The 13,219-nt window shown below is 38.6% G+C and overlaps 1 protein-coding gene across 2 annotated transcripts in view; it reads right to left on the bottom strand.

Moving 5' to 3' along the window:
• Window positions 1-13,219, bottom strand: part of HABP4 (hyaluronan binding protein 4) — a 42,854-nt gene that overhangs the window by 15,050 nt on the left and 14,585 nt on the right. For both annotated transcript variants that reach the window (XM_038526840.1, XM_038526839.1), the window contains exon 5: window positions 4,339-4,422. In XM_038526840.1, the coding sequence (XP_038382768.1) occupies window positions 4,339-4,422 (84 nt within the window). The remainder of the gene's footprint in view (window positions 1-4,338; window positions 4,423-13,219) is intronic.

Raw genomic sequence — 13,219 nt, forward strand, 5'->3', positions numbered from 1 at the left:
TGTTTTCTAAATTAATTAATTAATTAAATAAATAAAAATAAGGAGGTGTTTTCTGGTTTTAAGAAAATTCAGTACATAACAATCTTCACTAAGCAAAAAATACTTGGAAACACATTACAATGAAAAATATTTCATTGCAGATATTTTGTAATGATGCTTCCTCAACACTCTCTCTTCATGAGGACTTTTTGATTTTTAAGGGAGGGAGGAAGCATTTGTTCCATATCCCTGACCAGGGAAGCCCTTAGCCACCCCAGCAGCCCCTTCTCTGCTCACAGAACCAACTTCTTCCCTTTCGGTTCTTCGTAGCAAACTGGTGCAAATGGCCCTTTCAACCATTCCTGCCATCCACTACAGGGAGGACTACAAATGTCTGTCCAACGACATCTGGTTTAAATTCCAGCTCTGCACCTCTCAGCAAGCCCTTTAACCTCTATGTCTCCAGATGAGGTAACTGCTCCTTCACCAAAGGGCAGCAAAGGGTCCAGGAGTTAAGACATGGAAGCATTTAGAACAGTTCCTGGCACATAACAAATGCTCTATAAATGTTAGATTTATTCTTATAGTCTTGTAGCAAAATACTCCCAAGAAACTGTCACAAGCATCCTGAGAGATGAAAACACCATGTGATGAGGACCACATAATACTTCTGTAGTGAAAGGGGGAAGGAGGGAAGACAGGATGGGCATAGCACATTTAGTTGTCAAGAAAATGTGTCCTAATTTTTAAAAAATATTTTATTTATTCATGAGAAACAAGAGAGAGAGAAAGAGAGGGAAAGAGAGAGAGAGAGAGAGAGAGGTGCAGAGACACCGGCAGAGGAAGAAGCAGGCTCCATGCAGGGAGCCCAATGTGGGACTCGATCCTGGAACCCCAGGATCATGCCCTGGGCCAAAGGCAGGCGGCTCAACTGCTGAGCCACCCGAGATCCCAAAAATGTGTCCAATTTAAGGAAAATATATGTTCTTTGCAGTGTATGTTTGAACATAAGTGAGGGGACATTAAATCAATCTATCAGGAAGTTCTAACCCGAGAGGTTAGAAGGAAGTTCTAACATAAGTGAGGGGACATTAAATCAATCTATCAGGAAGTTCTAACCCGAGAGGTTAGAAGGAAGTTCTAACCGAGAGGTACACTGAATATACATTTTGGCTGGGTGCTGAAAGCTTGAGTGTTAGATCAGCATTCAGATAAAGCTCAGATCAGAGAGCATCACCATCATCGGATGTACATCTCAAATACAAACCTAATTTTGAAATTATCAAAAAATTGTACCTGTTTTATTAGGAATTTTAGTGATAACTTTACAGTTTGACAGGGCAGTGCAGAAGCAAGAATTTCATAGCACAGTCAGCCACCAGACTGCCATGCAGCTGCTCAAGGGTGCGCAGGTCCTGCAACTCCTACTGGATGCTCACTGTCCACTGCAGTCAGCAGAGAGGAGAGAGGGGGTTTGTCAGCTAGCTCTGCTAGGATACTGTAGACAATGAGACTGCCACAAAATCATTAAATAGTATTCTGTCTTTCAGAGTTACCAACTGAATTATTTTGTCTAATATTATGAAAGTTAGAGTACCTTAATCAATTCCACAGATAAGAGTTATGCTATAATTTACTCCTTATTATTCTGCCTTACATAGTCTGAATTTGCATAAATGTTTTATTGGCTCAAAAAAGATACAATTTTTCCTGAAGGTATCTAGTTAATTCATTTTCTCAACATTCATATAAACTATGAATCTACTTCCTTAGGTAACTATCTAAATACTCATATTGTTTATTTCTTTAATTCTATTTCTTTGTTGTTCTGAATAGTAGATGAACACCTTTCATAATCAATCAATGCAGCATTTTACTCTTGCAATAAGGAAAATAATAATAGCAGATATTTATTTAGCATTAACTACATGCCAGGTACCCCATGTGACACACACACACACACACACACACACACACACACAATCCTTATAGCAACACTAAGATGTAGGTACTATTCTTATTTCCATTTGCCCAAACTAGCAAGTGGCAGAGCTGGGGATGTGAACCCACATGCTGGCCAGGGGTCCATGCTCTTAACCACTAGACACCTTGCCTCATTGCAGGTAAATGAGTAAGAGTTAAATGGGAGAAGGGGGTTTGGAAGAAAGGTATGGAAAAAAGAAATGGCAACAGCACTTGCAGAAGCACTCAGACATGTGTTGGAGAGGGTTTGAGAAAAGTGCTTGAGAACACCAGATAGGGCCACGTGCTGAACCCACAGAAGGCAACGAGCGGCTGCACTTGAGGGTTCTGAGGGGGACAGGCCATGTAGGACCGTGCAGGTCTGATCAAGGGACAGGAAAAGAACAGCAAGGCACTGGGGTCTTGCACCAGGGACGAGGACATGACAACAAGAATGCTAGTGTGAAAGCCACTGTGGTATGGAAAAGGCTGGCTGAAGGTGAGAAAGCAGGAAACCACGTCAGGAGCTACAGTGACAGATTGGTTAAAAGGACGATTATGAGTGGAGATGAGAGGAGATGAGAAGGTACCTATCATCAGGGCAGAGTGACAGACTGGATTTGGGGGAAGAAGGAAGTTTCCAGAAGGAAGTCTCAGGGATGACTCCTAGGTTTCTGATTTGTGCAACTCGATGGATGAGAATGGGTTGTTCCACAAAATGGAAACACCTAATAAGGACTGAAGTTTCTGGACTTCTCCTGGACATGTGAAGCAGGAGCAGCATTTGCGATATCCACGGGGAGCTGCCCACAGTAGGCAGCTAGATATACACACCCAAAGCCCACACTGAAGGTGGGAGCCAGAGGTGTACAGTCTGGAGTCCTCATATAAATGATGATTCAACCTGCAGAGGTGCATGAAATCGTATAAAAGACACTAAAAAAGAGGGCCTATGGCAGAGCCCTGAGGGCTTGATATTTTAAAAGACCAGAAAGACAAGGATGAGTCTGCAAAGGAGGAACTGAGAGGCAGAAGGAGCCCGACATGGGACTCGATCCCAAGCCTCCTATGATCACACCCCGTGCTGCAGGCGGCGCTAAACCACTGCGCCACCAGGGCTGCCAACTGAGAGGCAGAAGGAAAACAAGAAGAGTACAGATATCACCGAAACCAAGGATGGCGAGCTTAAGAAAATAAAGCCAAATGCTCCGACAGGTCAAGCAAGATGCTGAGGGAAACATCTATTAGATCTGGAGACATGTGGTGACTGTTTCCAAAGGGCAGTGGGGACAGGGCCAGACCTGGAGTGAAGTAAGGCTTAAGTGAGGGGACAGGAAATGAAGAAAGAGTATATACAACTCTGAAAAAGGTAGCAGAGTGAGAATGTGGGGCAAGAGCAGCAGATTTAAACTAGGAGACGCTGAACATGTTTAAACTGGTGATGAAGACCAAAGGTGGAAGGAAGGTGAATATATCTCAAAAGGAAGGAGCTGCCAGGGTGAGGTTTCTGCACAGGAACAGGATACAAAGCCTGACCAAGTGGCAGGAGAGACGGTGCCTCTATATTACCACAGGGGAGGAAGGTTCAGAGGCATGCAGGTGCAGGCCGGTTTGTACCTTTAAGACTGGGAGGGTGATAAAGTTCCCATCTGATGGCTCTCAATTTCTGTGTGACATGGGAGGCAAAGCTGTATCCAGAAAATGAAAGAGGAGATGTGGTATGGGAAGGACGGGGGAAGGGGAAAGTGAGGCAGTGTTGGCGCTTTGAGGAAACACAAAGGACGGAACTGATTATTGTAGATGCTGGGAGACTGAGTGAACCTAAGAATAGAGGAATGCTGGGCAGTGCTGAAGGCTCGTTTCAGAATGCAGGGAATCAAGAATTTATAGGGGTTCCTGTGGGCTATACTGAGTGAGGCGCGGTGCTTGGCCTGTGAATGCAGGCAGAGAGAAAGCCGACGTTAGCAGTCATCCAGGAGGTGGGTTTTACTAGCAAGGCACGACAAAAGACCCAAGGGCAAGGGAGTTAAAGGACTGGGAGAGGATGCTAGAGGTGGACCAGGGACCTAAGCTCTGTGAAGAAAAGAGGGAGGATGGACTCAGAATAAAAAGAAAAGAGATAAGGGCACTGATAAGAGGAAGGCTAATTATAGCACAAACTGCTGACAGAAAAGATGTGGGCATTGGTGGAATACCTAAATTTAACTCATTAATTATCATTAATGATCATTCATTAGATTATTTGAATTCTTAATGAGTTCAGTTATCCATTAACACATTAAGGTCAACCTTCTGTGACATAATTAAAGGTTGAGTTTCCTGCTCCATGAAGGACTCTCTGAAATTATTAAGAAGAAGGCCACCAACAACCCATGGAGAAATTAATAAAGTACCCACTTGTCTGGAGATTCCTCCTCCAGAGGGCCTGGGGACTCTTCTACCGCTGTGATCTCTTCCATTGGTGCAGTCTGCTCCATGTCACTGAAAAGCAGTGAGAATCGTTCTGGTCACACAAATATGTTCACATCAGTGCTCTTACATATTTGAGATAGAAAAAATACATTTCAATATCCTTTTGCTTAAGTAAATATCATTCAAGGAATTATATACACATACAGGTAATCCACATCAAAATGAAAATGAGAAAACTGCTAATCCTTTGAAATTATTTGAAAAATGTGATAAGTACTTTTAGAAATAGAAGTTTCTATGAATGGCCTAAAATTAAAAACAGATTATAAATGACCAGAATAATTATTTAAAACTTACTGTCCTAGAAAATTCCAAGTATCAACAGGAGCCATAAAATTTCTCAACATGTGCTTTTAGAATATGTTCAAATATAAGCAACCATCGATAACATAGACATTGCTAAATACATAGGATATTATATATGAACCTGACAGTTACCACAAACCAAAAACTTATAATAGATACACAAAAAATAAAGAGAAAAGAACCCAAACATAATATTAAGAAAGTCATCAAATCACAAGGGAAGAAAGCAAAAGAAATTAAAAAAAAAACAGAAAATGATTAATAAAATGGCAGTAATGCATACCTATCAATAATTACTTTAAATGTAAGTGGACTAAATGCTCCAATAAAGGATATAAGGTGACTGAATGGATAAAAAACAAGACCTATCTATACGCTGCCTATAAGAGACTCACTCAGACCTAAAGACATACACAGGCTGAAAGTGAAGAGATGGAAAAAACATTTGCCATGTAAATAGAAGCAAAAAATAAAATACATCAGATAAAACAGACTTTAAACAAAAACTGTAACAAGAGGGAAAGGGTATTACAGAATGATAAAGAGATCTAAGAAAAGAATGATTATAAATATGTATGCACTCAACACAGGAGCACCTAAACATATAAAGTAAACGTTAACAGACATAAAAGGAGAACTCAACAGTGATACAATAATAGTACAAGACTTCAACCCCTGACTTACATTAATGGATAGATCATCCAGACAGAAAATCAATCAGTGGCTTTGAAAGACACATTAGACCAGATGGATTTAACAGATATAGAACAAACCATCCCAAACAGCAGACTATACATTATTTTCAAGTATACATGAAACATTCTCCAGGATAAATCACATTAGGCACAAAACAGGTCATGAATTTAAAAGACTGAAATCATATCAAGCATCTTTTTCTCATGACAACAACATAAAACCAAAAATCAATGACCATAATAAGACTGGAAAAAACACAAACGTGGATGCTAAGCAACAAGCTACTAAAAAATCAATGGGTCAATGAAGAAATCAAAGAGGAAATAAAAAATACCTTGAGACTAATGAAATGAAAACACAATGGTCCAGGGGCACCTGGGGGACTCAGTCGGTTAAGTGCCTGTCCTGGGCTCAGGTCATAATCCTAGGGTCCTGGCACTGAGATCCTGAGTTGGGCTCCCCACTCTTGGGGAGCCTGCTTCTTCATCTCCCTCTGCCCCTCCCCACACACATGTGCATGCTCCCATGCTCACTCTCTCCCTTTCTCTAATAAATAAAATCTTTAAAAACAGCAACAACAACAAAAAAACCTCACAACTGTCCAAAATCTTTGGGACACACCAAAAGCGGTTCTAAGAGGGAAGTTTATGATGATACAGGCCCACCTCAAAAAAAAAACAAGAAAAATCTCAATTTAACTCTACACCTAAAGGAACTAGAAAAAGAGGAACAAAGCTCAAAGGAGTAAAAGAAAAGAAATAATAAAGATGAGAACAGAAATAAATGAAATAGAGACAAAAAGCACAATGGAAAGATCCATGAAACCAAGAGCTGGTTCTTTGAAAAGATAAATAAAATTGATAAACCTTTAGCCAGATTCATCAAGGGAGGGGGAGAGGACCCAAATAAATAAATCACAAATGTAAGAGAAGTTACAACTGATACCACAGAAATATAAAGAGTCATAAGAGAGTACTACAAAAAAATTAAACACCAACAAATTGGACAACTAGAAGAAAGGGATAAATTCCTAGAAACATATAATCATCCAAGCTGAATCAGGAAGAAATAAAAAATCTGTAACTGGACAATTATTGGTAATGAAATTGAGTTAGTAATCAAAAAAACTCTAGGAGTAGAGGCTTCACAGGTAAATTCTATTAAATATTTATTTTTCAAAATATTTTATTTATTTATTTATTTATTTATTTGAGAGAGGGAGAGAGAGCATGAACAGGGGCAGGTGCAAAGGAAGAAGCAGATTGCTGGCTGAGCAGAGAGCCCCTACCTGAGGATTGATCTCAGGACCACAGGACCATGACCTGAGCCCAAGGCAGACACTTAACCAACTGAGCGACCTAGGTGCCCCTCTGTCAAATATTTAAAGAAGAGATAATATCTATCCTTCTCAAACTATTCCAAAAAATAGAAGAGGAAGAAATGCTTCAAATTCATTCTATGAAGACATGGCCAACAAGCACATGAGAAAATGCTCCGCATCACTTGCCATCAGGGAAATACAAATCAAAACCACAATGAGATACCACCTCACACCAGTAAGAATGGGGAAAATTAACAAGGCAGGAAACAACAAATGTTGGAGAGGATGTGGAGAAACGGGAACCCTCTTGCACTGTTGGTGGGAATGTGAACTGGTGCAGCCACTCTGGAAAACTGTGGAGGTTCCTCAAAGAGTTAAAAATAGATCTTCCCTATGACCCAGAAAAGGTCTGGGTCTTTATCCCAAAGATACAGATGCAGTGAAATGCTGGGACACCTGCACCCCGATGTTTATAGCAGCAATGTCCACAATAGCCAAACTGTGGAAGGAGCCTCGGGGTCCATCGAATGATGAATGGATAAAGAAGATGTGGTTTATGTATACAATGGAATATTACTCAGCCATTAGAAATGACAAATACCCACCATTTGCTTCAACATGGATGGAACGGGAGGGTATTATGCTGAGTGAAATAAGTCAATCAGAGAAGGACAAACATTATATGGTCTCATTCATTTGGGGAATATAAAAAACAGTGAAAGGGAATAAAGGGGAAAGGAGAGAAAATGAGTGGGAAATATCGGAGAGGGAGACAGAACATGAGAGACTCCTAACTCTGGGAAACGAACAAGGGGTGGTGGAAAGGGAAATGGGCGGGGGGTTGGGGTGACTGGGTGATGGGCACTGAGGGGGGCACTTGCTGGGATGAGCACTAGGTGTTATTCTATATGTTGGCAAATTGAATTCCAATAAAAAGAAATAAAAAAAAAACTAAAAAAAAATTCATTCTATGAGGCCAATACTACCCTTATACTAAAATCAAAACAAAGACACTACAGAAAGAATTACAGGCCAATATCCCTGATGAGCATAGATGTAAAAATCCTTAACAAAATGTAAACAAACAGCATTCAACAATACATTAAAAGGATCATTTACCACCATCACACTGGATTTATTCCAAGTGCACAAGGATGATTTAATACCTACAGATGAATCAACATGATACATTAACAACATGAAGATGCAAAGATCTCAAAAGTATTTCATGGAATTCAACATCCATTTATGATTAAAACTCTTAACAAAATGGGTAGAGAAGGAACATACCTCAACATAATAAAGGCCATATATGAAAAACTCACAGCTAACATCATACTCAACAGTGAAAAACTAAAAACATTTCCTCTAACTTCAGAAACAAGATAAGGATGTCCATTCTCACCACTTTTATTCAACATAGTATGGAAAGTCCTAGCTATACCAATCAGACAAGAAAAGGAAATAAAAGGCATCCAAACAGGTAAGAAATAAAACTGTCACTATTTGCAGATGACATGATACTGCATATAGGAAACCCTACGTTACCCACGAAAAAAATATTAGAATAAATGATATCAGTAAAGTTGCAGGATACAAAATGAACATACAGAAATCTGTTGCATTCATATATATACATATATTATACATATGATATATTATACATATATGTATAATATATATACTTTAAAGAATATATAATATACATATATTTTTTTAAGATTTTATTTATTCATGAGAGACACAGAGAGAGAGGCAGAGACATAGGCAGAGGGAGAAGCAGTCTCCTTGCAGGGAGCCCGATGTGGGACTTATTCCCCGGACCCTGGGATCACAATCTGAGCCAAAGGCAGATGCTCAACCACTAAGCCACTTAGGTACCCCTGAATTCCTATATATTATAATGAATTAGCAGAGACATTAAAAAACAATCCCATTTACAATTGCATTAAAAGGAATAAAATGCCTATGAATAAACTGAACCAAGAAGGTGAAAAACCTGTACTCTGAAAATTATAAGACACCGACAAAAGAAACTGAAGACAACACAAATAAATGAAATACTCTATTCTCATGGATTGGAAGAATAGTTAGAATGTCAACTCTATCCAAAGCAATCTACAGATTCAATGCAATCCCTATCAAAATGGCAATGGTATTTTTCACAAAACTAAAATAACCCTAAACAAGTATGGAACAATGAAAGACCCCGAATAGCAAAGCCCTTTTTTTTTTTTTTTTTAAGATTTTATTTATTTGAGAGAGAAAGAGCGCAGGAGATAGAGCGGGGAGGGGCAGAGGGAGAGTGAGAAGCAGACCCCCAGTGAGCAGGGAGTCTGATACAGGGCTGGATCCCAACACTTGGAGATCATGACCTGAGTTGAAGGCAGATGCTTAACCAACCAAGCCACCCAGGTGCCCCTGACAAAGCACTTTTGAGAAAGAAACACAAAGCTACAATCTCAGATTTCAAACTATACTACAAAGCTATAATAACAAAACAGTATATAGCATTGGCACACAAATAAAGATACAGATCAATGTAACAGAAGAGAGCCCAAAACTAAACCCATGCATATACAGTCAATTAGTCTATGACAAAGGAGGCAAGAATATACAATGGGGAAAAGACAGCCTCTTCAACAAACTGTGTTGGGAAAACTGGACAGCTACATGCAAAAGGATGAAACTGGACCACTTTCTTACATCATACAGAAAAATAAAATCAAAATGGATTAAAGACCTGAATGTAAAAACTCAAACCATAAAATTTCAAAAAGAGAGAGAGAGAGAGAGAGAGAGAGAGAGAGAGAGAGAGAAACCATATGCAGTAAACTCTGAGACATCTGTTTAGCAATATTTTCCTGTATCTCTCTCCTCAGCCAAGGGAAACAAAAGCAAAAATAGACCATTGGGTCTACATTGAACTAAATAAAAAGCTTTTGCACAGTGAAAGAAAACATTAAGAAAATGTAAAGGCAACCTACTGAATGGGAGAAGATCTTTGAAAATGATATACCCAAAAGTGAGTCAATATCCAAAATATAGAAAGAACTTATACAACTCAACACCAAAAAAACCAACAGTCAATTTAAAAACAGGCAGAGGAGTTGACTAGACGTTCTCCAAAGAAGACATTCAGATGACCAACAGACACATGAAAAGATGCTCAACACCACTCATCATTAGGGAAATGCAGAAATTAAAACCACAATGAGATATAATCTCACACAGTTGGAATAGGTAGTATCAAAAAGACATGCAACAACAGTTGTTGCTGAGGATGTGGAGAAAGGGAATCCTTGTGCATTGCTGGTGAGAATGTAAATTTATGCAGCCACTATGGCAAATAATATAGAGGTTCCTCAAACAATGAAAATAGAATTACAATATGATCTAGCAACGCCACTTTGGATATTTACCACCAGTAAATGGAAAGATAAATTTATTTATTTTAAAGATTTGAGAGAGTGCACACGCATGCATGAGTGCAAGTAGAGGGAGGGGCAAGGGAGAGAGATAGGATCCCAAGCAGACTCCCTGCCAAGTGTGGAGCTTGATGCAGGGCTTTATCCCATGACTGATAAGACCATAACCTGAGTCAAAATCACAAATCAGACACTTAACTAACTGAGCCACTCAGGTGCCCCAAAAGATTAAATTTAAAAGATATATGCACCCCTATGTTTATTGCAACATTGTCTACAATAGTCAAAATATGGAAGAAACCTAAGTGCCCACTGATAGATGATTGGATAAAGAAGATGTACTGTATACACACAGTGGGATATTACTCAGCCATAAAGAATAAAATCTTGCCATTTGTGACCTGAAAGTATTATGCTAAGTGAAATAAGTCAGAGAAAGACAAATACATATGATGTCACTCATGTGTGTCATCTAAAACACAAAACAAATGAAGACTCATAAAAACAGAGAACTGGTGGTTCCTACAGGGGCAAAGGGGTGGAGGAGGATGGGTGAAATAAATGAAGGGGATTAAGAGGTATAAAATCCAGTTTTAAAATAACAAGGTCATGGAGATGAAAAGTACAGCATAGGGAATATAAATAATACCGTAATACCTTTTATGGTGGTGACAGATGAGAACTCCACTTAGCATGGTTTGCATTTCATAATGTATCTAATTGGTAAATCACTGTTATGTACCTCAAGTTAATACAATGTTGTATGTCAACAATAAATTTTAAAAAAAATTCTCAACCTACAAGTGTTAAATGACTCACAATACACAAGAATACGCCATATCAAACTTTTAAAAAATGATGAATACATTCCACAAAAATGAGTGTACAGAATACACACAGGCTGGTGATAGCTGTGCCAGAAAAGTCAGTCTCTGAAACATCAATTTATATACTGTCACATCTAAATACAATCTATAAATTGGAAATTACAGAACAGTGAGACACAATTTGAATTCTAATACACATGATCTTAATTTTCCCTTTTTATGTTAATGTTAATCCTATCTGAATATTACTTTAGAAAAAAGCAGTCTCAGCAAAAGAAATTTCATTTTCAGGAAAATGCTAAAAATTAGTCAATATAAGTGTATTCATTAGAAACATTTCATACTCTACATGCAGAATCCAGCACTTTTCCATCTTCCGTTATGAAAAAATATCACAACATAAGCTATTCTTTAAAAGAAAGATAAACTGGGCAGCCCCGGTGGCGCAGCGGTTTGGCACTACCTGCAGCCTGGGGTGTGATCCTGGGGACCCAGGATCGAGTCCCACATCGGGCTCCCTGCATGGAGCCTGCTTCTCCCTCTACCTGTGTCTCTGCCTCTTTCTCTCTGTGTCTATGAATCAATAAATAAAATATTTAAAATAAAAAAAAATAAAAAAAAATAAATAAATAAATAAAAGAAAGATAAACTGTAATAACAGAATTGACTTTTTTACATTTAAACTTCTTATTCACAATGCAAAGCTATTGTATTGAACTTTAAAATGAATTTTTCAATACAGAATTTGAATATTTAATTTTATTTTTTTTAGTAATCTCTACACCCAACATGGGGCTCGAACTCATGACCCCATGATCAAGAGTTGCATGCTCATCTGACTGAGCCATCCAGGCACCCCAAATAATTGATTTTTACTTTAAAAAACGTCCTAAATCAAATGTACTCTGAGTTTGGAAGGATGCAGCTGCTGCTCTGGCTGGCAGAGGCCCTTCAATAAAGGCTGCCTCTGCACATCAGCCTGACCCCAGCAGGGTCACGGAGTCTGGGCACCCAGGAGCCCTCAAGTCTAGCAGCAGAAGCAGCAGCAATTACTCCAACTTTCTCTTTATTCCCTTTGCAACATAATAAACCAAGGGGATAAAAACCATAGATTTATTGATAGTTTGTAGCTTTCAAAAATTACAAATCATAAAAGGGCTGACTATATGAACACCAGCATTTCTAAAACTTGAGCAGCTGATTTAAACAAAGAGAAAAAAATCACAGATCTCCCTCCTGTGTTAACCTAAATTATTTAATGAAAAAGCAAAAAACTAATGTGCTTATAGCTCTTATAAAACCACGTGACCAAAACTATAGAACAATGGGGCTTCAAAATTAGCGACAATTTACATTAGTAGATTCTGTTATTTTGTTGAAAGTAGAAAACCAATGTTGGATTTACAGAAGAAAGATAAGCATCAGGGGCCATGTGTATATTTTGATTTCACTTATATGAATGCAGAAAATGCCTGTTTGCACAGGTACATTCCATCAAGTGATGTTAAATACCTCAAGGCTTTGTCATCTAGTTCAAATTCAATCAGAATTCACACTTACCCAAATCTATGACAGTGAACAGATTTTAACTGAATGTTACTTGATTATTACATAAGACCATCTTGCCCTTTGAAATAAAATTTGGAAGGCACCATTACTGAAAAGTGTTTTTATGGGTGTGTTTCAACCGGTAACAAGAAAATATCTGAGATCTGATATTATATCTTTTTAATTACCACAGATGGAGAAAATTCTACTTTCAGCATAAGCACCCACTGTCAAACTGTTGAAGAAAACCAATAACGTTGGAAATGGCTCTGTATGATTTTGAAAACATCTTATCCATAACTTTAGTTAGCACTGCCAATGCCTTCAACGAGGAATACTAACCACAGCAAAATCCTTAAACCTTTAGTTTTTTTAAGAATTTATTTATTTTAGAGACAGAGACAGAGGGGCAGAGGGGCAGAGGGACAGAACCTCAAGCAGGCTCCCCACTACCTGAGCTGAATCCAAAAGTTGGACACTCAACAACTAAGCCAGCCAGGTGCCCCAAAACCCCCAAACTTTCAACACAGTGTTTGGCCTTGCCAGCCATGAACAGCCTTATTACATTAGGCTCACCTCTGCTCTTTTCTCATTAATCAAAGGCAGCATATAACCCCAGTGTACTATACTGTTTTCATGATCAAAATCCATATCTGCATTTGTTAAATAAGAAATCCAAG

This window comes from Canis lupus, chromosome 1 (genome assembly GCF_011100685.1).
Source record: "Canis lupus familiaris isolate Mischka breed German Shepherd chromosome 1, alternate assembly UU_Cfam_GSD_1.0, whole genome shotgun sequence".
Taxonomy (NCBI): Eukaryota; Metazoa; Chordata; class Mammalia; order Carnivora; family Canidae; genus Canis; species Canis lupus.